The sequence below is a fragment of the Myotis yumanensis genome, unplaced genomic scaffold (genome assembly GCF_028538775.1).
Source record: "Myotis yumanensis isolate MYYU_CA2020_CCGP unplaced genomic scaffold, mMyoYum1.0.hap1 SCAF_9, whole genome shotgun sequence".
Taxonomy (NCBI): Eukaryota; Metazoa; Chordata; class Mammalia; order Chiroptera; family Vespertilionidae; genus Myotis; species Myotis yumanensis.
Genome location: NW_027223760.1, coordinates 76,771,690 through 76,799,642, shown reverse-complemented (window position 1 = coordinate 76,799,642; position 27,953 = coordinate 76,771,690). Strand labels below are relative to the sequence as shown.

Genomic DNA, 27,953 nt, shown 5'->3' with positions numbered 1-27,953 from the left:
TTCTGCTCTGTAGAGTGGAGAGCTTCAATTTCCGATTCATCACAAGCACTTTTCAATTAGGGACTGTTGAAAAAAAAAGTTCGGTGTTATTATGCAAATTCGTTATTTTAAATCTGCAAATAATTAAAATAATACAGAATCCTTGGAAGGTCAGCCCATACATTACCTTCCTTATTTGATGAGAATCTGGTTAGTCAGACAATGGTGGTTTTTATCTAAATAAAGGATGAAGCTATCTTTTTACTTTGTAAAAACTAATTAAAGGAATTTTAATTTGCCAAGTATATGGTAAATTGATTGTCATTAAGTAGGAATTTAGATGTCCTATCATTCATCACATAAAAAGAAAACTCCTTTTTCTTTGTCAGAATATTTTATTAGAATGGAGAAACAAAACAATTAACAGGAAGCCAAATCAAAGATACCCGTGTTGGAACAATAAGAATGCTCGAGCTTATATTTAAAAAGGAAATGGTTTGACCAGTGAAGACCTGGGCCTCTTCTCTTTCAGCTGTTTTGAAAGTGCTCACCTTGTCTCCTCTTCCCTTCAACAGAGGATCCCAAATCACTGCCTCACAGTGCTGACTTTATCTTGCTTTGTTTGGTTATTAGGGGGTTGGGAAAAGCATAATGAAAGGGTTGGGGAGTGCATAAAGTAGTATATTCTTTCTCACTAAAATACTTGAGATAGCATTTGGTTAAGCAGAGCATAAGAAGTGTGCTCAGGATTTAGCAGACTTTTCCAATAGCGAAGTGAAACCAGTTTAAACTTTTGCAATGAAAGCACAGCTGCAGGAGCAAAGCCAAACTGGGATCCCGCGGGTCACTCAGGCCCGTTGTCACAGATCTGGACTCCTTGGTTGGCAAAAATCACAAGACTGTTTTTAGATGAGCAGCTGATTTTTAAAAAATATATATATTTTTATTGATTTCAGAGAGGAAGGGAGAGGGGGAGAGAGAGAAACATCAATGGTAAGAGAGAATCATTGATTGGCTGCTTCCTGCATGGCCCCCTACTGGGGATCGAGCCTGCAACCTGGGCATGTGCCCTTGACTGGAATCGAACCTGGGATCCTTCAGTCCGCAGGCTGACGCTCTATCCACTGAGCCATACATGCTAAGGCGCCACCTGATTTTTAAATGTGCCAATAGTGGGCATAGCTGGGTTCCAGCCAGCTTCAGTACAGAGCATTTTTGTGTTGCATGCTAGAATGAAGTCTGTTTTATGGCTCCCGTTCTACCTTTTGGGATTCGAGGGACCTTAAAGGACAGGAGAGCGAGAGATATCCCTACAAGGAACATGCTAGAGATGAGGACACCTGAAAAACAACACTGTTGATATTGGCGAAAACCGACTTCCATTCCATCTTGGAGGGAAAAGCAGATTTGCTGGACCAGCCAGGCCAAGAGCAACCCCATGGTCCTGGGAGGGATGAAGTTAGGCCCTGCCTGTGTCTGTCTGGCTTTGGAAGGTGTGAAGGGAATATAAGGTCACTAGAGTTTTATAGCATCAGATGGTCTCCTTAGCTAGTTAGTGATTTAAATAATTAAAGGTGTTTCAGAGATCAGCTCTTTAAATGTCCTGTTACTTCTAACTGTGCCATTGATCCCTGAGTCCAAGTGAGAAGGGTTATCGTTGAGGATTGTCTGGAAGTTGACCATAAGTCCAGTTCGTCCTTGGAAATTTTTTGGAAGTGGAAGGTATTTCTTCATTGAAAAATTTCTATATGATGACATTAGCCTCTCGTGGTAAATGTCAAACATTTCTGTGTAAGGCAGATGCCATAATAAAACACTAAATGGTGTGCACATAGTTGGCATTACTATCTTTGTACTGACATGCCCTGAATCAGCTAATGAAACTATTCTCAATGAAGAAACTCAATTTTAAATGTGCCTGAAAGAAAAATTTGAGTAGGTACCACATTTGTCATTTGAGTTGGTCTCCCAGTTTTATACATGGGTGGTACTAACTTACTAAGATCCAGTTTGTGATTTATTTTTTATTAACTATAAAATATATCTCTATTTATTTCTATAATATTATCTGTAGGGTCTTTATATTCCTCTATTCTATGTTATTGCATCAAAGCATGTTGGATTGTGGTCTTGTGTTAAGGTCCATCTCTGAACAGGAAAATAGTCCCAATGGGTTTCCCAGAGACCGGGTGCCTAGACTTCTTTATATAAAGAAGACTTAGCTTTTACTTCCGTTTTCTGGGTACCATAAAATTACGTTGTCCCTCTAACCAGGCATATCCATGCCATGACATAGAAACCCTCCATTGTTTGTTCAAAGTAATCGTGTTTTATTTGCCACTATCTCTTGGGATTATGTTTTCATTCTTTCATTAAACTTTATTTTGATGACATTGTAATATGAATGTAACCTTAGAATAGGCAGGAGTGGGCCTGTGAGCCACATGCATAGCTGTGCCCTGAAATTAAGATCTCTGATATCTACCAAGTTGAAGGTAAATGGGCGTTTATTTTTTAACTCTCCAGTTGAGAAGGGTTAATACAAGTTGGCACGCCTTTAAGTTGTGACTTGTTAACCTCCAGATTAGCATTTCATTGGTGGGAATCTTTTTGAAGGTGAAACATTCTAATAAATGTAGATACTTAATAAGCCCAGAGAATTAAAATAGACTTATCAAATCTGCTGGGATTTTAACTTTATAAACAAACTACATCCCCAAATTTTAAGTGTTTCTTGGGACTTATGTTGTTGTTAGGCTATGGGGAATTTAGGGCAGGGTTCCTCAGTTTTAGCACTCTTGATGCCAGACAGTTCATCGTGGGGAGCTGTCCCACACATCCGGGGTGTTCAGCAGCATCTCTGGCCTCTCCCCACTAGATGTAAGTAGCACCCCATGAGTCATGATAAGCAAAATGTCTCCAGATGTTGTTATATGACCCCTGGGGACAATATTGCTCCCCAGTTGAGAACCATTAATTTGGGTAATATATTTAGCAGTTATTTTAAGAAATGAATCGGATGACTACAGACATGGTGGGGAAATGAGTGTATAACCAAGCTGAATCTTTTATCTTAGGATATTTTAACTCGTTTTTCCTTTGGCTCATTGCCTTAAAGTGGTGCGGTGTTGGCAGGGTGGTGTGTTGTGTAGCTGTGGGAACCACTGTCTTTGTTGCTTGTGGTGAATTAATGACGGGAATATCTAAGCAGCCATCAGATTCATAAATCACTAGAAATGAGAGGGATAACACATAAAAGTCTTTCCCTTTTGTTTAGCAATTTATCACTTTGCCTGCACATTAATAAACAGAGCTCCCCTGAGGTAAGCCCTTGGAAGATAAATATTTCTCCCTAATTTCCTCAATTGTATCCAGTAGATCACAAGTGGGAGGAGAGGTACTTGTCATCGGAAGTTGCCACTTCTTATCCTTCATTTCTTCCACACAGGCGCGTAGCAATAAATAACAGATACGGCAGGTAATCAGGTTCTGTTTTGTTTATTAACAGGCACCAGATTCCCCAGCCCCAGGCTGTCAGCCCGGCCAAACCGAAAACGTACACTGTCTATATCACCACTGTCCGATCATAGCTTTGACCTTCAGACCATGATAAGGACGTCTCCCAACTCCTTGGTCACAATTCTCAATAATTCCCGCAGCAGCTCTTCAGCAAGTGGCTCCTATGGTCACTTATCTGCAAGTGCAATCAGGTATGTATTTTCCCGAAGCTGTTACGTGTTTCTTTAATAAAACATCAGCTCTGGACTGCACCTGGATTTGCAGTACTGACTACCTGTGAGGACGAATACAGCAGCATGACACTAGGCCTGACCCAGGATGCAGATCAAATGTCACTCTACTGAATTCCAGATCCAGTTATTGGGCCCAAAATATTTTTTGTAGACTTTTAGTCAGTAGCCCATATATAGAAATAGTAGTTATTCAGTTATGATGAAATTCATTTCATAAAGACAGTGAATGAATATGGCAAATCTTTTTATCCCAGTCCCTGTTATTGATTATAGTTCTGTAGTGGAAAAACTGACTTCCTACTTGGTTGTGTGACACATGCAAGAATGAGAGCGAAAATCAAAAGATCAGTCATGGTGTAATTTGCATGTTCCTACTGGGGAAAGGCGTGCATGAAGACGTGCACTTTCCCCAGTAGTAGCATGTAGGAAGAAAAAGAAAAGGTGGCATCATGGTCTTTAGTCTAATGGAAAATAAGTGGATAAGTGGGAAGGCATATCTATCACAGGAAATCCAGGAAAAACAGTTTTAGCTGTAGTGATACACCATATTTACTAGAAATGATTAACACTATTCTTTGTTCCAGAATGTTCTCAATTACAGTTTTAATTATTTTCTTGTTCCATTATCAGCAACGCTCCTTGACAGGCAAGTTAGTGTTTAAATGTTGTAAATCCCCATTTTGATACCATATCATTTTCCACAGTGAAAATGATATGGTCAATTTATGGTCAATAAAGTATGGAAATGTGGAGCAAAGCAAATAACTCTGCTTACTTGATTGAAGTCAGGAGATAGAAAGGGGGCCTACGTGTTTTCAGGATTAACCACTTGAGTCACAAATGTAGCTTTGGAGTCGGGGGTATCTGTAGGCAGATTCCATATTTGCCACCAACCACCTCTGCAAACCTGGCTCGCTGGTCGGCTCTCTGAAATTGTCTTCACACTTGTAAACTAAAGACAAGACACCCACTGTATGGGAAAGGGGCACATTTAGTTAAAGCTGGTGTGGACCTGTAATTCCAGGATGAAGACCCCTACCCGTGGGCAGAGCCTCAGGGGAACTGACCCTGGATGGTCTGTTGAGGAACTGACCTATCACAGCCTGGCTATGCTGCCCTATGCTCATCCCAGTCTGGCTCCGAGGTAGTACGCTCATCTCAGAACTGTGATCTGGCTGTTCTGTACTCCTAGTAGATATTCCGGGGTTGTAGATTGCTGTTGACCATGTAATTATTATGTGGCCCGGCTAGAAGTCATAGTATCACAGTAGTGGAAATGTGGCACATGGTGCTCTTCATACAGAATCACTCTGTGAGCATTCCTTTCTCTTGTTTCTTGGTCATTTCTCTTTCCCCTGGCTCTCTGCCCAGCTATCTTGACTTTTTACAGCATCTAAAGGACTTAGATTAAAATATGGTGTGCAAATGGTCCCAGTGTTGTGTTTATTCTTACCCCAGCCTCTCGCTGGCTTCTTGATCCCCTTACCTTTGCCCAGGTAACCTGGTATCAGTACTTGAAAGACCTGAAATTATCAAGTACACTGACTTGAAATGGTCATTATCCCCTGCCTCCGAGGACCTACAATAGACCTCTGTATTGTCATTAGAGCCGGAAGAAGGGTCCCTGGGGACCTTGTTGCAGTCGGGACAGCCAGGCCATCACACACTCCTATTCTCTGTCTTCGGCTCTTTCTACTCTGTGTTTTCTCTTGCAACGTGACCTCTCATTCATTAGTACAAATCTACTATGTGTTAGGTTAGCATGTAGCTTTTCATGCATATGAGGTGATACACATAACCAGGATGAGGTGAGCTTGCCAGCTCTTCAGCTGGAGAAATGTTAGTGCTCTGCTTGCCCTGTTCTAAGTTTCATTTTGTGAAATCTAAAAACTGACCTGAGGAATAATTGGTGGGTAGTAGGACCAGTGGATGACAGGGAAAGGGAGGAAGCATGAAGAAATCTGTAAAGAGGAGCTAACTTTCTCAAGAGTGAAAGATACAAGAGCAGATGTGCGCTCAGGAGGCACTTGAGCTGTGCTTCATACCAAGTAACACGGCAGGCGCTAGTCACCCAGCGATTTCGGAAAACATTGTGTTATTCTTGTTCTGCACATCAGCCGTGTGTCTTTGCAAGAGGAAATTGACAAAGGTCATGCCTGGTGGGCATCAGTGTCAGCACGCCAACCCCTTACTTTTTAATTTACCCCAAACACATTTGCCTTTCATACATACATGTTTGCTAATACCTACTCTGCTTCTGGTATTAGAGTGCATAGAGTACTGATATCGGTTAAATAAATGTCTAAAGATGTTAATCAATGTCTAAAGTCACACATTGAGTTTTCTAAAAAATGCCGTAGCCATTTCCTTCACATTTGTGTCTCAGTTCAAATGTTACCCTCCAAGAGGCTGATAATACCATTTACCACCATTGGAAATCCCATGTGTACTTGCTCATTGTGTAACTCACTGTATGCTTCCTCCTCTAAACACAAGGCCAGAAGGCCGAAGGCTGTGTATGTCTTGTTCATGGCCACAGTCCCCACCCCACAAAATCTGTGCTGTCACCTTGACACAAGTCAACACATATTTCTTTTTTAAAAATTATTTTACTTTATTTTCTTCATCACCATTTATCCCCTCTATACCCTCTTCTACCTCCATCCTACCCCCCCTCTACCCTCACAATCATCAAACTGTTGTCCATGTCAATGAGTTTTTTCTTTTTTGTTCAACCCCTCCCCCTCAATCTCCACACTCAGATGTCTGCCTGCTCTCTGTCTATGAGTATGTCTCTATTTTGCTTACTAGTTCAGTTTGTTCATTAAATTCCACATATGAATGAAATCATATGGTACTTGTCTTTCTCTGACTGGCTTATTTCACCTAGCACAATGTTCTCTAGGTCAATCCATGCTGTCGCAAAGGGTAAAATTCACTCCCTTTTTATGGCAGAGTAGTAATCCATTGTATAACTGTACCACAACTTTTTATCCATTCATCTGCTGATGGACACTTGGGCTATTTCCAGATCTTAGCTATTGTAAACGACACTGCAGTGAACATAAGGGTACATATATTCTTTTGAATTAGTATTACAGGTTTCTTCAGATAAATTCCCAGAAGAGGAATCACTAGGTCATAAGGCAGTTCCATTTTCTTTATATTTTGAGATAACTCCATACTGCTTTCCACGGTGGCTGTACCATTCTGCGTTCCCACCAACAATGCATGAAGGTTCCCTTTTCTCCACATCCCTGCCAGCACTTGTTTGTTGATGTTTTTTTTTTTATGATAGCCATTCTGACAGGTGTGAGGTTTTACCTCATTGTGTTTTTAATTTGCATTTCTCTAATGGTTAGTGATATTGAGAGTCTTTTCATATGTCTGTTGGCCATTTGTATGTCTTCTTTGGTAAAGTGTCTATTCAGGTCTTTTGCCCATTTTTTAAATTGAATAGTTTGTTTCTTTGGTGTTGAGTTTTATAAGTTCTTTATAAATTTTGGATATTAACCTCTCATCAGAAGTATCATTGGTGAATAGATTCTCCCAGTCAGTGGTTTGTCTTTTCATTTTGTTGATGGTTTTCTTTGCTGTGCAAAAACTCTTTAGTGTGTTTATTTTTTTCTTTAGTTTCCCTTGCCTGAGGAGATATATCAGAAAAAAATATTGCTACGAGAAATATTTAAAATTTTACTGCCTGTGTTTTCTTCTAGGATTTTTATGGTTTCTGGTCTAACGTTTAAGTCTTTAAGCCATTTTGAGTTTATTCATGGGTGAGGTGTAAAAAGTGGTCTGGTTTCATCTTTTTGGACATATCTGTCCAATTTTCCCAACCCCATTTATTGAATAGACTGTCATTAGTCCATTGTATGTTTTTTCTTTCTTTGTCAAATATTAATTGACTATAAAGGCACGGGTTTATTTCTGGGCTCTCTATTCTGTTCCATTGATCCATGTCTGTTTTTATGCCAGTACCATGCTGTTTTGATTATTGTTGCCTTGTAGTATCAACAAATATTTCTTAAGTGAATAAATCAAGGAGCTCCTTAAGTAGTAATTAAAATTGTCATCACCCTACGCCAAAACATGAGGTTGGAGGTGGAGCACGGATCCAGGAACAGGAGGCTGCATTGTTTTAGGGGTGAGGGAGCTGATGCTCAGGGAGGTTAGTGAGTGGGCCGAAGCAAAGGCGCTCAGCTACTTATGGGGCAGAATCTGGTGAGTCTAACTTTGAACTTCCTCTTTCTTTATTGTTTTTTATTATTGACACTGTTGCAGATGTCTCCCATCCCCCCCTCCACCCCTGCCCTTTGCTCATCTCCACCCAGCCCCTCACCTTTCCCCCCTCTGGCTATCACCACGCTGTTGTCTGTGCCCATGGGCTATGCATACATGTTCTCTGGCTAACCTCTTCACCTTCTTTCTTTCTGTTCCCCAGGCCGTAGTTCCTTCTCTTTTGACTAAAAGGATTGGCAGGAAACACCATTTACAATAGAGAAATAGTATCTGATGTTTTTAAACATTATGTTATGCTTGTACTAATGATTTTTCTAACCAGTGCTTCGAGGCAGATCTCATTGGAGGGAGTGTCACTGCTCTTTATAGTCCTGGAGGTTTTGTCTGTTGGGCTGTTGAGTGGCAAGTAGCTTTTAAAGCCTTTTATTTAGAACACTTCGCTCATATAAAACCTAATGAATTTTTGTCAAAAACATTATTCAAAAAGTGTGCGTTTCTCAATGAAACATTGGGGTCGTCCTTGTTTTGTGAGTACACAGGCCTTTGTGTGCTCATTACGTCTTTGGTTTTCTAGCAAACGTGCCCGGTAACTTTCATGGATGGCAGTGAAGCGTTATTTATTTTTTTTCTTTTCAGATCCCGGCACATGCACGTTAAGTGTGTCCCTAACCTACCCGTACACAAATCATAATAGCTGTTGGCCCATTCTCTGCAAAACTGGAAAGAACTGTTCTTACTTTGAATGGCAGCGGTTGTGCAATAAATTCCACAGCTGCAACTAGAAAGTGGATGACCTCGTTAGTACAAAGCCAGAGAGTTGGTTTAGATTAGAACTTCTCCCCCCACCCCCACTTTCCTCTCTCTCCTCTTGAAGTCGGTTTCTCAGATTATGGGGCCTTTGTGTTCTCCCAATCTGCCTGTTGCCTCATTTCACCTCCGAAACTGGTTTCATGGGCAACCATTTGGAGAGAGAGGAGATACTGAAAAGTAAATGTTGGCATTGGATTCTTCAGCTACAGAAAACGGGCTTTTTCTGCAGCATGAAGCTCTTATCCCATGCCCTGACCTACCGGGACACATCATAAAAGGGTCACATAAGTTTCTTTTAAGGGTGCTTTAAAAATTCACATCTGAATGAAATTTAACAACCAGGGCAATTGAAAAAAATATTTTTATAGATAGTTAGAGTTGATTTTACATTTAAAACAAGACATGTTTTAAGACTTTAGAGGGGCCACATATTCTTTACTCTTCCCATTGGGTAAGAGATGGCGCCTCTGTGATGGGGGCCTTCCCAGTACTGCCTACTTCTGGCTCTGCTGTGGCTTAGCTCTTGGGCCTGGCCAGCTCGATGGGGCCCACCATGTCACGATGGGGTTCCAGAGATGAACCAGCAAACCGAAGATCCTTTCTGATGAAGCAAATTAAAAAAAAAATGTGCGAGTATTACTCAGCTCCCACAGCCTCCCTCATCCTTTCTCCACATGTATTGCACATTAATGCAAAGGAACCCTAGCACTTCCACCCTGTGGAAGTGAGATTTCCATGGCAACTCTAAGGGAAAACTATTATCTTAGAGAAGGGTTAAAAATGCCATGCGGGTTGAAGTCATTAAACAAGAAAATCGAACCTTTTACCTTTAAGTGTGCAGTGGCTGGGCGATCCAGCCTCTTGCCATCTTCCTTAGAGTTCCTCAGTTTGTTTTTCATTTGTATTTGAAAACAGAGCTCTTCAATATTGCAATCAGCTCTCTTTACCCTTCCAATATAAAGGGCTGCAGCAGGTCAAATTATGCTGCTGCGTTTATTGTGCGTTCAGTTACCCAGCATAGTCCCTCCCTTCCTACCCCCCTCCACACACAGAATTCCTAAAGTGATTTTTAAACACGTTACGGGCTTGTCCCATATGCTATTTTAACTGCGTTTTATCTCTTTGACTTGAATCTGAATGACTTTGAAATGCCTATGTACACAGTAGGGCTGAATAAATGTTTAATTATTTTCTACTATATGAACTGTTAAGTGTCCCCATTTATATATCGTTCCAGGAATTACATAGGGATTTTATTTACAGATTGATCACAAGGGTTTGTGTACAAATGTTGAACTCATCACTTCCTTGGTTGGGAAAAAAAATAATGTTTCTTTGTCAAAGTCAAACATGATTATAGATTTCAAAGTTTTATGTATTGATATCAATTAATATGTAACATTCCAGATACAAATAATTATTTCATTCTTTGGAAATTTAAATGAGATGTATAGAAAGTACTCAATTAAAACTTGCTGAATTAATGAATGATGCAGTATGTGGATTTTATGACATTTATTGTAGTTGCATAGCATCCTTACGTTCTATTTATACTCCAAATTTTAACCTAATTGTTGAGATTCCAAGACCGAAATCATCTAGGCAAGCGAGGTGTTACTGTGCTATTAACTGTGATATTAAGAAACAAGACCCAGTTTGCCATGTTTGACCACACTTTACTAGTATAAAAGGGTATTGATAAAACTTCACCTCTGGTTTTTGATAGGGAATAAAAAAATATATCAAAACCTTCTTAAAGATTCAGAGTTTGGGAGTTTGAATTTTGAATTTTTGGAAATAGAAGAACTGGCTCCCACTCACTTTTAACTAAACCCTGAGCTAAATTTGAAGGTGGAAGTGACTGTAAGTAGTTAATCTTGACTTAGATGTGCTCAGAAAGAACTCTGTGCTGTGTCGCCACAGACAGTGGAATGCCTCTTAAGAGTGTTTTATCACACAAAAATCTGTAACCATTCATCTGTTCTGAGGGATACAAATTATATTTGGTGATGAGGCTACCACACACATTATAATCAGGGACCTAAAATCCACTTTTTTTTCTTCTCTAAAAAAATAAAGGGTAAATTCACATTTGAGTTAGTTTATACTGGCTTTATAAATGTTGTCTCTGAAGAGTGTTTTTCAGAATGTTTTACAAGGAACACCAGTCTCTAGACCAGTGATGGCGAACCTTTTGAGCTCGGCGTGTCAGCATTTTGAAAAACCCTAACTTAACTCTGGTGCCCTGTCACATAGAGAAATTTTTTTGATATTTGCGACCATAGTAAAACAAAGACTTATATTTTTGCTATTTATTTTATATATTTAAATGCTATTTAACAAAGAAAAATCAACCAAAAAAATGAGTTCACGTGTCACCTCTGACACGCGTGTCATAGGTTCGCCATCACTGCCCTAGAAGCTCCTCCAATTATGGCTGCTCTCCGGCTGCTCAGCGTATCTGGGTGGGACATTAGGGGCACGTGTGCACATTGACACTCCACACTCAGGACTGTTGAACCCTAGTTCCTCAGACCTTTCGGAACTTGCCACTTCTTTTTCTTTTTCTCCGTAACACTTGCTCTTGGGTTATCTCAGGAGGCCTTGTGACTATGTTAGTGCATTGTTAGGAAGGTCTGGGCCGCCTGACACGTTCTTTCTAGAGATTTTACTGACTAGACATCGATTAACAGTCTTAAGTCACATTCTTACAAATGTTTGTGTTTTCTAAATTATCCCATCTTTCATGTAGTCATGTAGAGAAGAAGTGAAAGCTATAAAAATAGTTTTCTGAATTACACTTTATAGAATGTTGGGTGAAGAGAATTTAGAAGCCAGAATGTAAAGTTAATTGGTGTGTAAGTGACCCATAAGGAGGCACAGGGCGAGCAGCAGTGCGAAAGCTTGGGGTCATAAAGCTCTGACAGACCACGCTGTAGACTAGACTCGGTCCTTCTTTAAAGGAGACAGAGATTTAGACAAATGTCAACAGTATCAATACTTTATAAATCTAGGAAGTTATGGAATAAAAGCATGAACCATTTAGGAGGACATTTTTAGGGCTTCTAAAGGTACAATTTACTTTTTAAAAAATTCTGACGTCTCTAATCAACAAAATCTCTTGTCACCTGCTGAAGTTCTGTAGAGAGAAGTGAGTCTAGACACGAGCTTTGTTTATGGAATACTGTCTTACAGACATGTTGTCAAATTGTAGTTTTCAGAGGAAAACATGTTTTTCCTTGAAACACAATTCTGAGTGTGGTAGACACAATAATGGCTTCCAAAGATGTGCATGCCTTTTTAAAAAATAGATATTTGTATTGATTTCAGAGAGGAAGGGAAAAGGAGAGAGAGAAACATCAGTGATGAGAGAGAATCATGGATTGGCTGCTTCTTGCATGCCCCACACTTGGGATCGAGCTCGCAATCGGGGCATGTGCCCTGACTGGGAATTGAACCATGACCTCCTGGTTCATAGGTCGATGCTCAACCACTGAGCCACGCTGGCTAGGCAAGATGTGCATGTCTTAATCACCGGAGCCCATAAATGTTACCTTTGGTGGCAAAATGAATTTTGTGCCTGCGATTAAGGATTTTGAGATAAGAATGTTATCCTGGAGTATTTAGGTTGCCCTAATGAAACCATAAGGTTCCTTATAATAGGGAGATGGAAGGTGAAGGTCAGAATGAGAGGAGAAGGTCAAAGTGATGTGGAGCTACGAGCCTAGGTTGCCAACAGCCTGTGGAAGCTGGAAGAAGCAAGGCTCCTGGAGACTCCAGAGGAATGCAGCCTTGCCGACCTGTTTGAGACTCTGACCCCAGAGCTGTGAGATAATAAGTGTGTGTCATTTTAAGCCACTAAGTTTGCGGTAATTTGTTTTATCAGCAACTGGATATTAATACATTGTGGAAGCAGTTTAGTCGCTCCTCTCAAAGTTGAGTGCCCGCTATGTGCCAGGCAGTGTTCCAGGCACCAGGGGTCAGCAGGGAGCAAAACAGGCCAGCCCTCCTCCCCTCCTGACCCTCCCCCCCTCCCTCAGCTCACCTAACCTTACATTCAGAGAGTGCCTTGTGCTGCTGTGAGAATAAAAGTGTCAAACAATAGAAAATGATTGGGCCACGTGCTGCAGAGGGGCTCATTTCGATGTGTGCGTGGGAGGGGGGGCACTGGTCTCGGGGGGCCTCTCTGAGGAGGTGACATTTAAGCTAAGAGCTGATTTCTGGAAGGACAGACACAGCAAGTACTGTGTGCAGAGAGCTTCTTAGGATGACAGCTCACCACCACTTAGGATCACAGAGCAGGAGGTGGTGGCTCAGACCCCCTGCTCCCCCACCAGCAGGAAGTCCTCGAGGTTCTTTGCATACACATGGGACGGGAGGCCTCCTTGCCCAGTTACTGCCCATCCTCTGCTGCTTCCTAACAAAACTCCACAGTCTGCTCTGAGAGCGAGAGGAGCCTTGGCTCTCAAACCCATGCCCTGAAGCTGTGACAGAGTCAACAATTTCTCTTCGATGGTCACATTCTGCATAGCCTTTGTAATCTGCAGCACCGTGAGGAGCCAGCACAGGCCCTTCTGGGCTGAGCCCAGGCCTCTGTATGTGTCTCATGGAGAAGTTTTCTGTTGCTGGCTTCTTAGGAATGAGCAGCGAGAGCTGAAAATCACCCGTTCCTTCTGTACGCTCTCTGTCTCTTGGAATCTTAACAGTTGACCCGGGTTTTGGAGAATGTCTATTCCTCTCGCCTGGCTTTACCAGCAAAAGAGCAGCCCAGAAAGGGAACGTTGCCCAAATGTGTTGTAAGCTTTTGCACCCCCTTCCTGTGTCTTCGGGAGTCTGAGAGGGTGCAGTTCAGAACAGGACTGCAGCTGGGTGCTGGGGCTGGCTTTCGTCTCCTCTCCTTCATCTTTTAAAAAGTAAAACTACTCACCCTGTTCAGCTACTCACATTTTAAAATTGGTTATATGTGAAACTGAGTGCAATTTTTGCCTTGTGAAATGTGTTCTCTAATGGTCTTGATTGTTAATTAGGTCCTGGCTTTTTGAACCCCCCAAATATTCTGCCATCTAGAAATAGAGTGTAAGTGGCCGTAGGGGCCCATCCCAGCCCACCCGATCGCTTGGGCGCAGGGAACTCTGGACAGGTGTATGGAGGTTCCTACAAAGTCTGTGTCGAATTGGAAATGTATGTGTGAAGGGGTCTTTTGTTTTTTGTTTTTTTAATGAATAGAGTAAGGTAGTTACACTTAGTAATGCCCATTCACCAAAAGGAAAGGGTGTGTGTTAAATCATTGTGTTTTTTGATGAATGGCTTGTACACTGAAAAATAAATTGGACAAAATGGCATAGAGCTCAGTGAACATGAAATCAGCTATTAGAAGAAAGCTTGTGAACAAATTCTGAGGCAGATATGCATCTTTTGATTAACGCCCTATCAATCATCCGCACAGCTACCTTCGCTAAGTCGTGCTGTAATCATTCATGGTTGCTTTCGGAAACACTGGCAGAAACTATAGTGCTGCAGAAACGGAATATTATTACTGATTCCTCCCTAACTTACTGTGAACAATGACTGTTTTCACCATGTTTCTGCTTTCCTTTATTACAGAAATACAATACGGAATGAAAGGAGAATTCCTCCCAGCCTGGTGAAATTCTCCTAGGGTATTCTTAATGATATTCAGTCTTAAATGGGCAAGCTATTGTAATGTGAGGTTCTCTGAAGGAATAATAGTAATGTAATCCCCCTGAAGTTGCCTTTTATAGATTGTAATCAAATAGGCAAAATGTGGAGTCACATTAATGAACAGAGTATATCTTCGGAATTATTGCTGAAAGTTGTTGAAATGGTTTGAATTTTGTTATTGTAATTATTATATTCTCAGTTAATGTGCTTAACAGCAATAGTAATTAACCCACCAGATTGTAAATTTGCATGAATTCTACCTCTGACATTACAAGAAATCCTGATTCTTTCTGTGTATTACACAGCAGGATGGGGGAAATATATAGAGATATTTTTTTTCACTGATTATTTTTTAAGAAAGACATTTTCATGAATGCACTTATAATTTTTCATGCACTTTTAAGCCGTTGGAAAATTCCTCAAGGGCACTTCATTCTTTTAAGAGGATTTGATTCCTAAACTACGCTGGCATGGAAGATAATTTGGCACTGCCTACTAGTCTTTAGGAAATAGTGTGGTTTCCGAACCTACTGTAGCCTGGCAAATCCTGTGGCATAATGAAGCAGTGACAGGCATTAGCATGTATAATGGGCTTTAATAGACATTTAATGCTGTTTAACTGGGAGAGGGAGCTGTTCTCTCCCATTGGAATATTCCTCCATCAAAGCCCATTGATCACCGATTGCGCCCAGGAGAGGTTAATCCATCAGTTTCTGTAACCAGACGGCACTGATGGAAATTCTTTAGGTGGCATTCTGGATGAACCAAGCTTTCCATCTTTACAAACAAATGAGTGATATGACAAGCATGGTGTTCAAAACACATTTAACCAATTGATTTTCTTTCCTCTTGTAATAAGATCTGGAGACATATGAAAGTGCACAGTGTGAGCCAAGATTAAAGGAATTGCTCCATGCACAGGAACATATGGGATTGAGAGCCAATAAAAGTACTATAAAGCTTGTAGTCACCCATTCTCTTTTTTATATAAAGTTTGTTATTGCAATAAATAGCTGTTATTGAGCCGATGCCTTTTGTTTCGTTTTCCTGAATCTTATTTCAGGTCTGTCCTGTGTGTGTGCACACATGCGCGTCCTGTCATCTTTCTCTTGGAAGTTCTCAAGATGTTTGTCAACCATTGTTTTTTACCTTATAGTTTAAACAGACGGACCTGATATGATCTGGGATGGTAAAACCAGCTGTCAAGGTGCAAACATGAGCTGCTGCACCAGTCCCCGTGGTCCGTGTAGTGATGGTCTCCTGCCCTTTATTTCTCCCATCAGCCCTGCCTTGAGCTTCACCTACCCTTCTGCGCCTGTGTCTCTCCACGTGCATCAACAAATCTTAAGCCGACAGCAGAGCTTAGGCTCGGCCTTTGGACACAGCCCTCCGCTCATCCATCCTGCCCCAACATTTCCAACACAGAGGCCTATTCCCGGGATCCCGACGGTTCTGAACCCTGTCCAGGTCAGCTCTGGCCCTTCGGAGTCCTCACAGGTGAGAGAGGGACAGCTCGATGAGCTGGTTGGTCTTGGTAATCGTAGAGGAGAGCTGTGCCACTGTGCCAGCTCTTCATGTGCACGGTGCCCTGGCATTCTCAGCACTTCCATACTACATGTAGCCTGTCCTGCCATCTCAGGGCTCTGGTCTTCGGTCTTGGTGAAGATGCTGTGTGTGTGCTCCTGGAGAAACAGCAGCTCCTTCCACCAGAGTCCGTTGATCCTCGGGGGAAATGTAGCTACTTGATGAGGCTGCACTCTGAGCCGGTGCTGTCTCTCCCCCCACTCAATAGAAATGCATTCAGGAATGTGTGGCTCTCATTTGGTCACTGTCCACTGGCGCTTCGAATTGTGTGATACTCAGAGTACGAATACAATTGTTCTTTTCTCCACACGGATCGTGCTGAGGGAAGAACCTGATGCTCTAATTAAAGAACGTTGCAAACAGTTCGTGTTGGTTTCCTACCCTCTACACAGCTTTGTTCTTCTGGAACTTGTTAAAGTCCAGGCCTCAGTTCTATTCTTCTAGCTTTTATTTTTATTATTTATTATTATTATTTTCTTTTTATGGTAAGACATCAATTTATTTTTTAATATGTTTTTATTAACTTCAGAGAAGAAGGAAGAGGGAGAGAGAGACATAGAAACATCAATGAAGAGAGAGAATCACTGACTGGCTGCCTCCTGCATGCCCCCCACCAGGGATTGAGCCCGAAACCAGGGCATGTGCCCTTGACTGGAATCGAACCGCAGGTCAACGCTCTATCTATGGAGCCAAACTGGCCAGGGCTATTCTTCTAGCGTTTAAAAGCCTAGGGAGTTTATGCTCGTGAGGTAAAACTAAGAACTGCCTCATGAATGTATTTTCTGCTACCGCAGTGCTGGAACATTATCATGAGTTCCAGTGACAAAGAAGCCTGCTTCTGTCCAGTTGCAGGTTTTAGCAATAGTCCTGCTCTTGATTACAACCTAATCTTTGTCTCTGTTCCTGCAACTGTGACCGGCAGAACAAGCCCACGAGCGAGTCTGCGGTGAGCAGCACTGGCGACCTGATGCACAACAAGCGATCCAAGATCAAACCTGATGAGGACCTCCCCAGCCCGGGGCCACGGGGGCAGCAGGTGAGGCGCCTGGGCTCTGCACTTGGCAGAAGGCCAGTTACAGAATTGGACTCAGTTTCTTTTTCCAGCTCAGAAGCAAACACAAGTGCAGGAAGCTGTGTGAGGTATGCACTATGGTTCGCTGAGTAAGTGGTTGGGTTTATGTATTGCTGACCATCGATGTGACCGGGCTTCAGTCCCTAATCCCAATCTTGGGCCTGAATTGTGAGCTCCTGGTCCTAAGCCTGAGCTGGGCAGAGCTAGTGATGTTCTCCATACCAGTTTTTATTCTTACTTTGCTGTGGGGCGCGGTTATGGTGTTTTGGACAGGTTCAAGCCTCGGACTAATGAAAGGACAGGGTCCTCTCATTGCCACATGCAAGTCCCAGCTGGAGGGCAGGGTCCTCCCAGCACAATTATAGCCAACGGCTGTGGTTGTAAGCTTGAACCATGGTCCAAACACTTGGTCCTATGTGCCTGTGTGCTAGAGTTCAGGTGCATGTAGTTGATTAGGGTTGGAGCTCAAGAGAATGCTGTAAACAACGTGATCACGCCCCTATTTTGCCTGGTGGCATCTGCTATAAAATAAAGACACGGCTTGTGGGCACTGGGAGGCAGCATCCCACTGAGACCCAGCTATTATTCTCTTGTCTGTCTTTCCTTAATCCTTTCACGCCCCCCCCCCCCGCCCCCACTCTGTTTACCTTTGGCCGCAACATATGCAACATATGCATGCGACCAGGGACTGACTTTGGCCGCAACACTTTGCCACTTCCCACTTGGCAAGAGAGCCTGGGGAACAGGGAGGGATCAGGCACAACTCACCTCTATTCTAAGGTGACTTAGATTCCAGTCCTTTACTCAAAGTCCTGAAAGGACAAGGTCCTCTGAGCCTCAGTTTAAAGATGTGTTTCTCACCTCCTGGGGTCCTCTCGCCTGACACAGGAAAGAGGTCAAGGAATATTAATTTCCAGAAATAAGGGTTGGACAAGAATCTGGACATCCACAGGATCTGGATCTTGCTATGGCCAGGCTGCTTCAGCCCCAACCTCAGACCACTTTAGCCCAAATTTTTGTTTTAGTGACAAGCTCTTTGAAGATGGAATAAATGGGTGTCATGGGTTCTGAAATTCATCCTTTTGCGTTTTGCTAGTCAACATCCTTTCTGGTCACACTTCAATGCTTGTATAGTTTTTCTCATCTAACCCCAGATTAGAACTTGAATCTACACACCTAATTGTCTCCCAGAATGATAGAAATTCTTTGTATTTAAATTGCTACAAAGCTGCTTAGAAGACTAGGAAAGACTGTTACCCACCCCCACCCCACCCCCAAGTCCCAAGCTTTAGATGCCGTGGTTCTGGGGCAGAGAGTGCAACATTAGATATCAGAAGTTGAACCAAGAAGACATTATCCCTATAAAATCCACAAAGGGCCTCTTAAGCGCAGCCCCCAAGGGCAAGGAAAGCAGAATTAGAATTACTGGTAATCATTTCCCTGGATTCCAAAATATGAGAATAAACATTAATGTACTGAAAAGAATTTAACCAAAAGAGAAAGACCAATCTTTTGGGTAAAGACGACATCATCTAGTTTAATTGCCTCTCTTACGAGATGACATTTTCAGTTTTTTTTTTCGCCGTCGTATTCAAGGATAGCGGAGTTTGCCTCCACCTCTTATCATCATTATGGTTTGGACTGTTGTCCTTAATCACAAGTGAATAATCTCGGAAGGTGTATTTGGTAACTCTGAAAAAATACACACAAATGATTCCATATGTTTGACTTCTTCCATTCACAAAACTTAGTTAACAGACCTGGGACTGTTTTATTTTCATTGAAAAATTTGCATCAGGGGGAAAACATCTAAGTTAAGTTTTTGTCTTTTTCTTCTTTCATTGTGTGATTTGTTTCTCTTCCTTCCCCTCGCCTATCAGGAGCAGCCGGAAGTAACCACCCTGGTGAAGGAGGAAGGGGACAAAGATGAAAGCAAGCAGGAGCCTGAAGTCATCTATGAGACCAACTGCCACTGGGAAGGCTGCACCCGGGAGTTTGACACCCAGGAGCAGCTGGTGCACGTAAGTGAGAGCGACTCGCCAACCGGGCTTTCCAACCACGTGCCCTTTCTGCGGGATCAGCTTCCCTGACCCTGCACTGCGTCGAGTTTCTTAGCTAACAGTGCTCCGAACTGGAGAGCCCTTTATGACTTTCTGAGAATAAAGAGAACTCGGAGCCCTGCTGCTTGACCTGTGCAGTCAGCTAAAGCTTAGTGTAAAATTCAATAAAGTCTTCGATAGAGAGTGTAATGACTCTGATCCTGGAAGTCAGAGAACACTATTTTGAGTTAGTGACTTGGATGATTATTGAGTAATAGTAAGCTGGACATGAATTATGATTAACCTTTAACCAAGTTTGAGTCTCCTTTCCAAGAGTAACAACAGAAAAAATTGTAGAAGTGGGGGATTCCCCCTTTTTTTTTCTTTCCATTCTTTCTTTTCCCAAGCCCTTAACACTTCAGGAATCTCCCATCGTTTTATGCAGCAATTAGTACTGTATGTGAGATAGGTGGATGCTTGGGGCAAGCCATTAGCAATTTCTTGACTTGAGGCCAACCCTTGTAAGCCTAATAGTTTCATGGAAAAAGAGATGTATATTGTGCAATGATGTGTATTGTGTTTAATGATGTCTGTTTTTGAAAGCTATAGTATGGTCAGGTTGAGAACCTTCTCTTGCCATCCCATGTTCTGAAATCTTTTCCCCTTATTTATTCCCGTGTATTGTTTCAAATACTGCAGGGCTCCCCACCCAATGCTCATACCTGATGAACCACCTGTCCTTTGCCAGTGTTTCATTTTATTTGGCACTTTCTCTCAGGCCTGTGGAGTCTCCCTGGCAAACGTGAGCAGGAGCAACTGAGATGGAAGGACATTTAGAAAATCAAGAAGAAAAAAAAAAAGAGGTAGCTCACACACTCAGTGCAGAGAGACAGGGTCCCGTGGAGGCCTTGAGGATGGTTTGCTCAGTGTGGCAGTTTCAGAAGCGTTTAATCTGATGGAAAATCTGACGGAACAGCTTTTATTTCCACTCCCTAACCTCCATATGCACACTCATCCTCTTTTCTTTTCTAGTAACTTTTTATTTTTCAATGATCCAAAGTTCTTGATAACTCTCCTCCATTTAACTGCTGAAAGGATAAAATTCCTCACACATCCCACATGTCTTATAGGCAGCATGAGCCTTTGAAGTGTGTCTTCTGCACCGTGGCTCATCCTGGGGAATATGTTTCGCACATTGCAGTGTCATTATCGTGTTGAATGTATGATTTGCTGGTTTTGCGATCGGTAATGTGCAGATTGTTTTTAGGATTTCACAGGACCTCAGCAGGGTTGTTCTCCCTTCTGTTTCTTTTTCAACCCTGTCTCCTTGTAATGGTTTAGGGAGAATTATAGATTTCTCAGCACAGCAAGAAACCAGAAAATCAGATGGTTTTAATTAAGGTATATTTCCAAATTTTTCCATGAACTTCATTTATTTTTTTCTCTTTAATTTGATGCAAGTGTTATTTTTCAGCCAGGCCTGATTTAATGGCCCTTTATTCTTGCTGACTGTTTTTAATGGAAACCACAGACATTGTCATACTAAAGGGGGAAAAGAGGTTTTGAATTTTTATTTTAATGTGGAGAAATATTCCCCAAAACGAGAGTGTGCCAAGAATACTCTGAGTGATATAATGAGTGCCCGACGTAAATGAGGGAATTGTTCGGGCAACAACTGCCATCAGAGACTAGATGTTGGCAGTGCTTGTTAAAATGTCCTTGTGAGAGGCGACGCCACCGTCTCCTGGCTCCTTGTCTGTGGATAAGTCGCTGTAGTTCCCAAGGGGGGCTCTGACTGTGGGTCAGCCATTATCAAATGCGGAATGAAATAAGAGCCTACATTTCAGTAGGGGGCGTACATTTAAAGGGAATTGTGGTGGCCCAGCCGGCGTAGCTCAATGGTTGAGGGTCGACCTATGAACCAGGAGGTGATGGTTCGATTCTCCGTCAGGGCACATGCCTAGGTTGCAGGCTCGATCCCCAGTGTGGGGTGTGCAGGAGGCACCTGATCAATCATTCTCTCTCATCATTGATGTTTCTATCTCTCTTCCCCCTTCATCTCTGAAATCAATAAAAATAAATTAATAAAATGAAATAAAGGGGATTTGTGAGGTAATAACTTAAACTTTGTGCTGCCTACTGAACATGAAGGCTCTTTCAAACCAGTGAATATTGCAGGTTTTTGTATTTCATCTCACTGGCGGAAGGTTTTAGGCAGTGATGTTGTTTCTAACAGAGAGATCTGAGTAGCTTTAAGGAAAGGCTGCTTAAACTATCAATTAAATGACCGCCATGTTTTCTGTTTTGTTATAAACATATGAGTGAATACAGCAATTTTTTTGAAAAATTCCAAATAGCTGGAAGAAATTTATGTCAGAATTAGAAGGAAAGTTAATATATTATCTGCTTGACATTAATTTTAGTCTGATAAATTATATGATTAAATAAACTTGTTAAGTGAATTAAAAATGATAACTTACAACAGCATGAATAAAGATACTAGTTTATATCACTTACTTGCTACCTTTTTACTTGTTATCTGAAGTGTGGAAATTCCAAATTTGTGCCTTTAAACTGATTTTACTTTGCATGACATAAAAGCACCTTCATACTCCTGGCTGTATCTGGTAGCATTTGCAGTGGCCTGGTGTATAGAATAGGCCCTTTATTTTTTGTTGATTGAAAGAGTAGGTACTTCAAGTCTACCTAATTATGGCACTTTGATGGTAGATGGAAATAATATCACTTGCAAGAGCCCCTTTTTTTAGGGATAAAAGGAAACATTAACTGCTTCCGTTCTTACGGTTTCCCTTGGAGAGAGGACATTCTCTGAATTAGTTGAATTTTCATGGTACATACAACCAAGAGGCAAGGTGTTAAACCATTCTGATGCCGTGCCATATTTATGGCCATGACCCATTCTTTTTCCCCCTCTTACAGTTAATAGAAAGATTCATGATTCTTCATGGTTGTCTATCTAGTGTCTGACAGTCCCGACTGCCTGCTAAAGCAAGTCACTATCTATAATTGATATCCTTCTGTGGAATAGGGTGCTGGCTGCAATTGAAGGGCTTTGCTGAAAGCTCTTAAATCCTGACAAGTTCTCCCCTTGTTCTGGTTCAGTCGCTGAGCTGCACGGTTGGAATTCCAGAGTCATTTGAACTTAGTGCAAAAGGGAGACATGTGTTTCACATTAGCAAATCACAAAGTTGAAGGAGAATTAGGGAATTGGCTGACTCTGCCCGCCAGGTAGTCTCATTTCCAGGGTAATGCACTCCATGTTCTCTTGAAAAGATTACCTTGTCCCATTACTGTCCGAACAGATGGGCTAAATATTGCCTTTCCCTTCTCCTCCTCTTTATTTCAAGGCCCTGTCCTTCTCCAATTGTGTGTTTATGCTACTTTTGCTGGGGGGTCTTTATCTCTGGATGTATAATTAATTTCTCTTCCCAGCAAGATAATTATAATTGGATTTAGTTACTCTCAAGCTAGCATTAAAACTGTCATAAATTTACTTCTATGCCCAGAAGCTACGAAGGTAGATATATATTTTTGTTAACTAGGTTTGCGTTGTACTTTGTTCTCCTCTTGGTATCAGTTAAAATAGAAGGCAGCAAGAGCGTAAGACGGATATATAGAACAAAAGTTAATTAATTTAAAGTACCTTTAATTAAGACTGCATTTATTATTGATTTGTTAAGATGCTGTCTCTTCCCTTGACATCTGAAAGCACATAGTCTAACATCCCCAAATAAATGGAAAAATCCACATTTTCCCTTCAATTCTAAGTTAATCAGACCCTCTTTTTGCTGTTGTGCATTATATATTACAAAAGTCATGAATCTTACATTTTCGTTTGTTGAATAGCCGCTCTCAAAGTGTTTTTTCTGTTTTGTGTGGTTGGGTTGAGTTTTCGTTGTTCAGTAAAACAACTCAAATCTGCCTTCTGGCCTGGCTTCTCACAGGTGCGAGGGCTTTCCGATCCTTGCCTGTCCCTCTTGTGTTAATCCTGTCCTACCAGTCAGTGCATCTTTGGCGCTTGGGTGACCGAGAGTCTGAAATGCGCACAGCACGCACACGTTAGTCTCAGGTTCTTGGAAACTGACCTGCTTTTTGCTGAATGACACTGTGTGTATACCACAGGTGTGTTGAGAGGCTTTTTAAAAAGAAGAAAGGGAATAAATGTGAAGAATGTGCACCTCATTGTGGGTCACCACTGCTGAGTGGCTAGTTATACTTGAAAACATGGCTGCTGGGATCTGAAAGACTGAGAATTGTATCATCACCCTGCCTAATGCCACCTGTTTGATGCATCGCTGCAATTCCTTACCCTCTATTTCTAACCCTCTCTATCAGCTTAAGAAATAAAAGATTATAAACAAATTTTTTTCCCAAAGGTCTTTAAAAGGTCAAATTATTTTTGAATAGTTTTATTCACTGCACCATCCCCAGCAGAATGGCTGTGGCTATTACACTGTAAGGGTTTGTGTCTCTTGCCGGTGGGACTGGATGGCAAATAACATGAGTTGAGTATATCAGCCCCAGCTTGAACTGGGTGGCATTTCAAGCTCTGAACTCCTTCCTCCACTTTTTAAATAATATATATATTTTCATTGATTTCAGAGAGGAAGGGAGAGGGAGAGAGAGAAACATCAATGATGAGAGAGAATCATTGATCGGCTGCCTCCTTGCACGCCCCCTACTGGGGATCGAGCCCGCAACCCAGGCATGTGCCTTTTTACCACAGTTGAACCCGGGACCCTTCAGTCCATAGGCCAACGCTCTATCCACTGAGCCAAACCAGGTGGGACACCTTCGTCCACTTTTAAGCATGGTGTCAGAATTCACCTTTTTGTACCCTGATTAACCACCTACTTGGATTGTAAATGCTTTCATGTGCTGTGAATGTTGACCTCTAAAACCATGCTGAAGTTGCCTTTATTGAAAGAATACAGTTATAATCCCCATTGCTACCATTTGAAAACAAATTTCTATACATTGGCAGCATGAAAATGAAGGGCTTTTCTTTTTAATAGCGTAGAGATTTAGATAAAAAGAGAGCACATCTAATCTGTGAAGAATGGATGCTTCCCAACCAACGTGGGGAAAAGTTAAGATGTGGTGAAGACATTATTTTCGTATTAATATCATGATCCTAAATTTGCATTTTAAATGTTTTCCATCTAATTTTGATCCCTTTGTTAAAGCTGCATTGTATATCCTTACCTAAGAGAAAATTGAGTCTAAGATGTGATAGGGGTCTCAGATACGAGGCTGAAATTAGTTTTGTGTGGCACATAAAATGTAAAACGAATGAGTGGAGATTTTGATCTTATTTTCCCTACATGGAGTTAATAGTTAATTTACTTTAATTATTTGGAAACACTGCATGTAAAATATAGACTAAGAACTTCCAACTTCAAAGCCATTCTTTGACAATTGTGCCTCAAGGGTCACTTAAAAAAACACACACACACAAAAAAACTCACTGACTAAATTGCACCTGCAGAAATTGTTCCCATAAATACACTCAGGAGATTAGACTGAGTTGGGGCCTTGGAGGGCTGTGTGGTCTACCAGTGAAAGCCTCCCAGGGCCACGGGAATTCTGAGTGGCAGCTCCCTCTCCGCTCTGACCCTCGGGATGACCTCCTTGGAACTGTTCGACCCTTTAGAATGTTATTTTCTCACTTATCATACTGTGAAACAGCCGTGAAAATAAATGCCGTCCCCAACATCCAAGGCCAAACGGAGATCACATGCGGCCGGCCTAATGAGAAACAGACAGAGGGCCTAAGAGCCTTCATCTCTTTGTTTTATGTATTCGTGTTCTGCAGGGGTGGGTGCGGGAGGGGAGTGGGGTGTGGTCCTGTTCGGTTCTGTGGCTTCTGCATGTTCGCTCTGAGGCTTATTGAATAGTCATTGTTGCTGGCCTGGGACATGCTCTTAATGGAAGCAGAGGCCCCATTCTGCTCCCCAGTCTGTGTCTGTCTGGTAGGTTTTGGCCAAGACATTTCGCCTCCTTGGTCCTCGGTTTTAGTAAAAGCTAGTGAAGGATTTGAATTGGGTAGTCCTCAGGATAAGGATGGTAAACAGGTTTCATCTTAAGTGCCATCGTATTGGCTGGCAGTCACCTGGAGTTCTGTGATGAGCTGCCCCCTCCGTTTCAGCCATGGAGCTGGGGTGGGGATGTGCAGCCAGTAACGGATGGATGCCTCCAGGTAGGGTTTTGAAGGAGGTAGGTACTTGCCACCTCTTTCCCAGGGTCTAGTCCAACCCTGTAGATTAAGTGCCCTCCAGAATAATTGTGGTTAATTTTTCTAGGGGGGTGGTATATTAATTACTTTGGGTAGTTATTGAATTATTAAAATGTTCCCTTCATAATGTGCCTTAACCCCTGAATGAAGAGTAACAAATCAGTATTTTGAATAAGATATAACTGGTACAGAGGAATTAATGGCTTAGTTACTTCCTTAAATTTGCTGAGCTGTTTTATACCCCCTGAAATGTTTCATGGTATGTGCCCCCTGAAATATTTCATCAAACTCTTCATCCAAGTAACTGTTTCTGCTATTTGGGGAGGATTTTCCTATCAAAAGCTTATTGATTGGTTCTGAATGATACTTAGGTGAATTTTAAGATGCTGCCAATAATTAGCCCCCTGGGATAGTCTCTACGGACACACTTTATACAAAAGGGATTGGGCTGCAAACTTCGTTGACATGTAGCTGCCGATAGCAGATCTGGCCAGCATGATGTGCCCTCTTGTTTATCAGGAAAAGTATGAGCTGACATTAGTAGATCAGCATTCTCTCAACAACTGCTCACCAGAAGTGAGCCTAGGAGCAGCCTGCATGCTGCCCACTGCCCCAGCTCGGAGGTGGACACATTGCCAGCAGGACTTAGACGAGGCGCTCCAGGACTGGTCATTCTCATTGAGAGGGGTGAGAAGGAAATATAAAAGCATAATGAACAGTAGGAGGCAGGATATAATGAAGACAAAATTGTGCAGTTGAGATGCTGGGGGCTCAGAAGAGAGAGAAGTGCACAAGGGTTACCCAAGAAGACTTCTGAGAAACAGGTGGGAAATATGGTTATGGTCAAAGCAAAGCATGGAGGTCAACTTTTGAGGCATGATGATGGTGATGGTGGTGGTGGTGGTGGTGTGGTGATGGTGGTGGTGGTGGTGGTGGTGTGGTGATGGTGATGGTGGTGGTGGTGGTGGTGGTGGTGGTGGTGATGGTGATTGTGATGGTAATGGTTCTGTAAGAAAAAAATAGCGCCCAATCTGAAAGAATTCTGTGGCTTACCACTATTCTCCTGCAGCAACAGTACGATGTGTTTCAAAGCTGACAGACCTGAGTGCAAGGCCTACTCCTTCACCCAGACGCTGCATAGTCCCTCCCTGTGAAATAAGGATATGAACAGTACATACTAGCATAGTGATTATTCTTATAAAAGTGAAAAGTGTAAGGATATTTACCAGTTGCCAGGTTGGTGCTTGGGCAGTGTACAGGTTGGCATGTCACCATGAAATTAATAATGACATAAAGATGCTGACTAGTCCCCCGGTTCATGAAGTCATGAGACAGCAGGACTGGAGAGGTTCCTGGGTTCGTTCCTTGTGCTTTGGATGGCTCCTTACACTCGCTTGTGCTATTCTGAGCATCAGAGCCTCATCCTCCTGTGTATTCTGTTATCCTGACATCCTTCTGAGACTTCTGCTTGATAATCACTCTACACCAGTGGTTCTCAACCTTCCTAATGCTGCGACCCTTTAATACAGGTCCTCATGTTGTGGTGACCCCCAACCATAAAATTATTTTTGTCGCTACTTCATAACTGTAATTTTTCTACTGTTATGAATCGTCATGTAAATATCTGATATGCAGGATGTATTTTCATTGTTACAAATTGAACATAATTAAAGCATAGTGATTAATCACAAAAACAATATGTAATTATATATGTGTTTTCCGATGGTCTTAGGCGACCCCTGTGAAAGGGTCGTTCGACCCCCAAAGGGGTCGCGACCCACAGGTTGAGAACCGCTGCTCTACACCAAGGCTTCTCAACCTAGGCACATGGGGGCAGGAAATCTTTGTTGTGGGGCCTGTCCATTGTGGGACTATTGGCAGCATTGCTGACCTCTGCCCACTGGATGCAAGAGTGCCCTCCCCCATCATGACACCCCAAAATGTCTCTGGACATTGTGAAATGTCCCCTGAGGGGCACAATTGCCCCCAGTACTGCCCATACCTTTCCTCATACAGTATGAAAAACAAATAAACAAAAAAGTATATTTGTGATTAAAGATAAATTTTCTCTTGCTTAAATATGCTTCAGACTTATCAGATTTAAGAGAAAAATAGCCTCACTAAATAATCCTAGCAAAAGGCTATTGAATATATAAGTAGGCGGCGTGCTTTTATGCATGTGTGTATATGGTACATACTTCTGTGTGCATGCATGTGTGTGTGGGAGTGTGTGTGTAAATTGGCAGAGCTTAAATTTAAAACCACATTTGCTAAGGTTAGGCACTTAGTAGTTCTCAATGAGGTCTAATACCAGCCAGGCCCTTGGTCTTGGTGGAGAAATTCCATCATTTTTTTTTTTCCACAAACCAAGGGAAGTCATTCAGACTTCAGCTTCTGAGATCATGGCCAGCAGGATTGGAGATCAGACTCCTGCTTTGACATAAAACAGAGCGCCAGGAACAGAAAGCAATTTTCTATGCAAGGACTTTTTGAAGATTCAGGGACATTTAGGCTTTTCTGAGATTAGCTAAATACTGCCA

General features: G+C 42.0%; 1 protein-coding gene across 2 annotated transcripts in view; it reads left to right on the top strand.

Moving 5' to 3' along the window:
• Nucleotides 1-27,953, top strand: part of GLI3 (GLI family zinc finger 3) — a 278,059-nt gene that overhangs the window by 189,602 nt on the left and 60,504 nt on the right. For both annotated transcript variants that reach the window (XM_070424736.1, XM_070424735.1), the window contains 4 exons: nt 3,488-3,689; nt 15,746-15,959; nt 16,969-17,082; nt 18,999-19,139. In XM_070424736.1, coding sequence (XP_070280837.1) covers nt 3,488-3,689; nt 15,746-15,959; nt 16,969-17,082; nt 18,999-19,139 — 671 coding nt within the window. The remainder of the gene's footprint in view (nt 1-3,487; nt 3,690-15,745; nt 15,960-16,968; nt 17,083-18,998; nt 19,140-27,953) is intronic.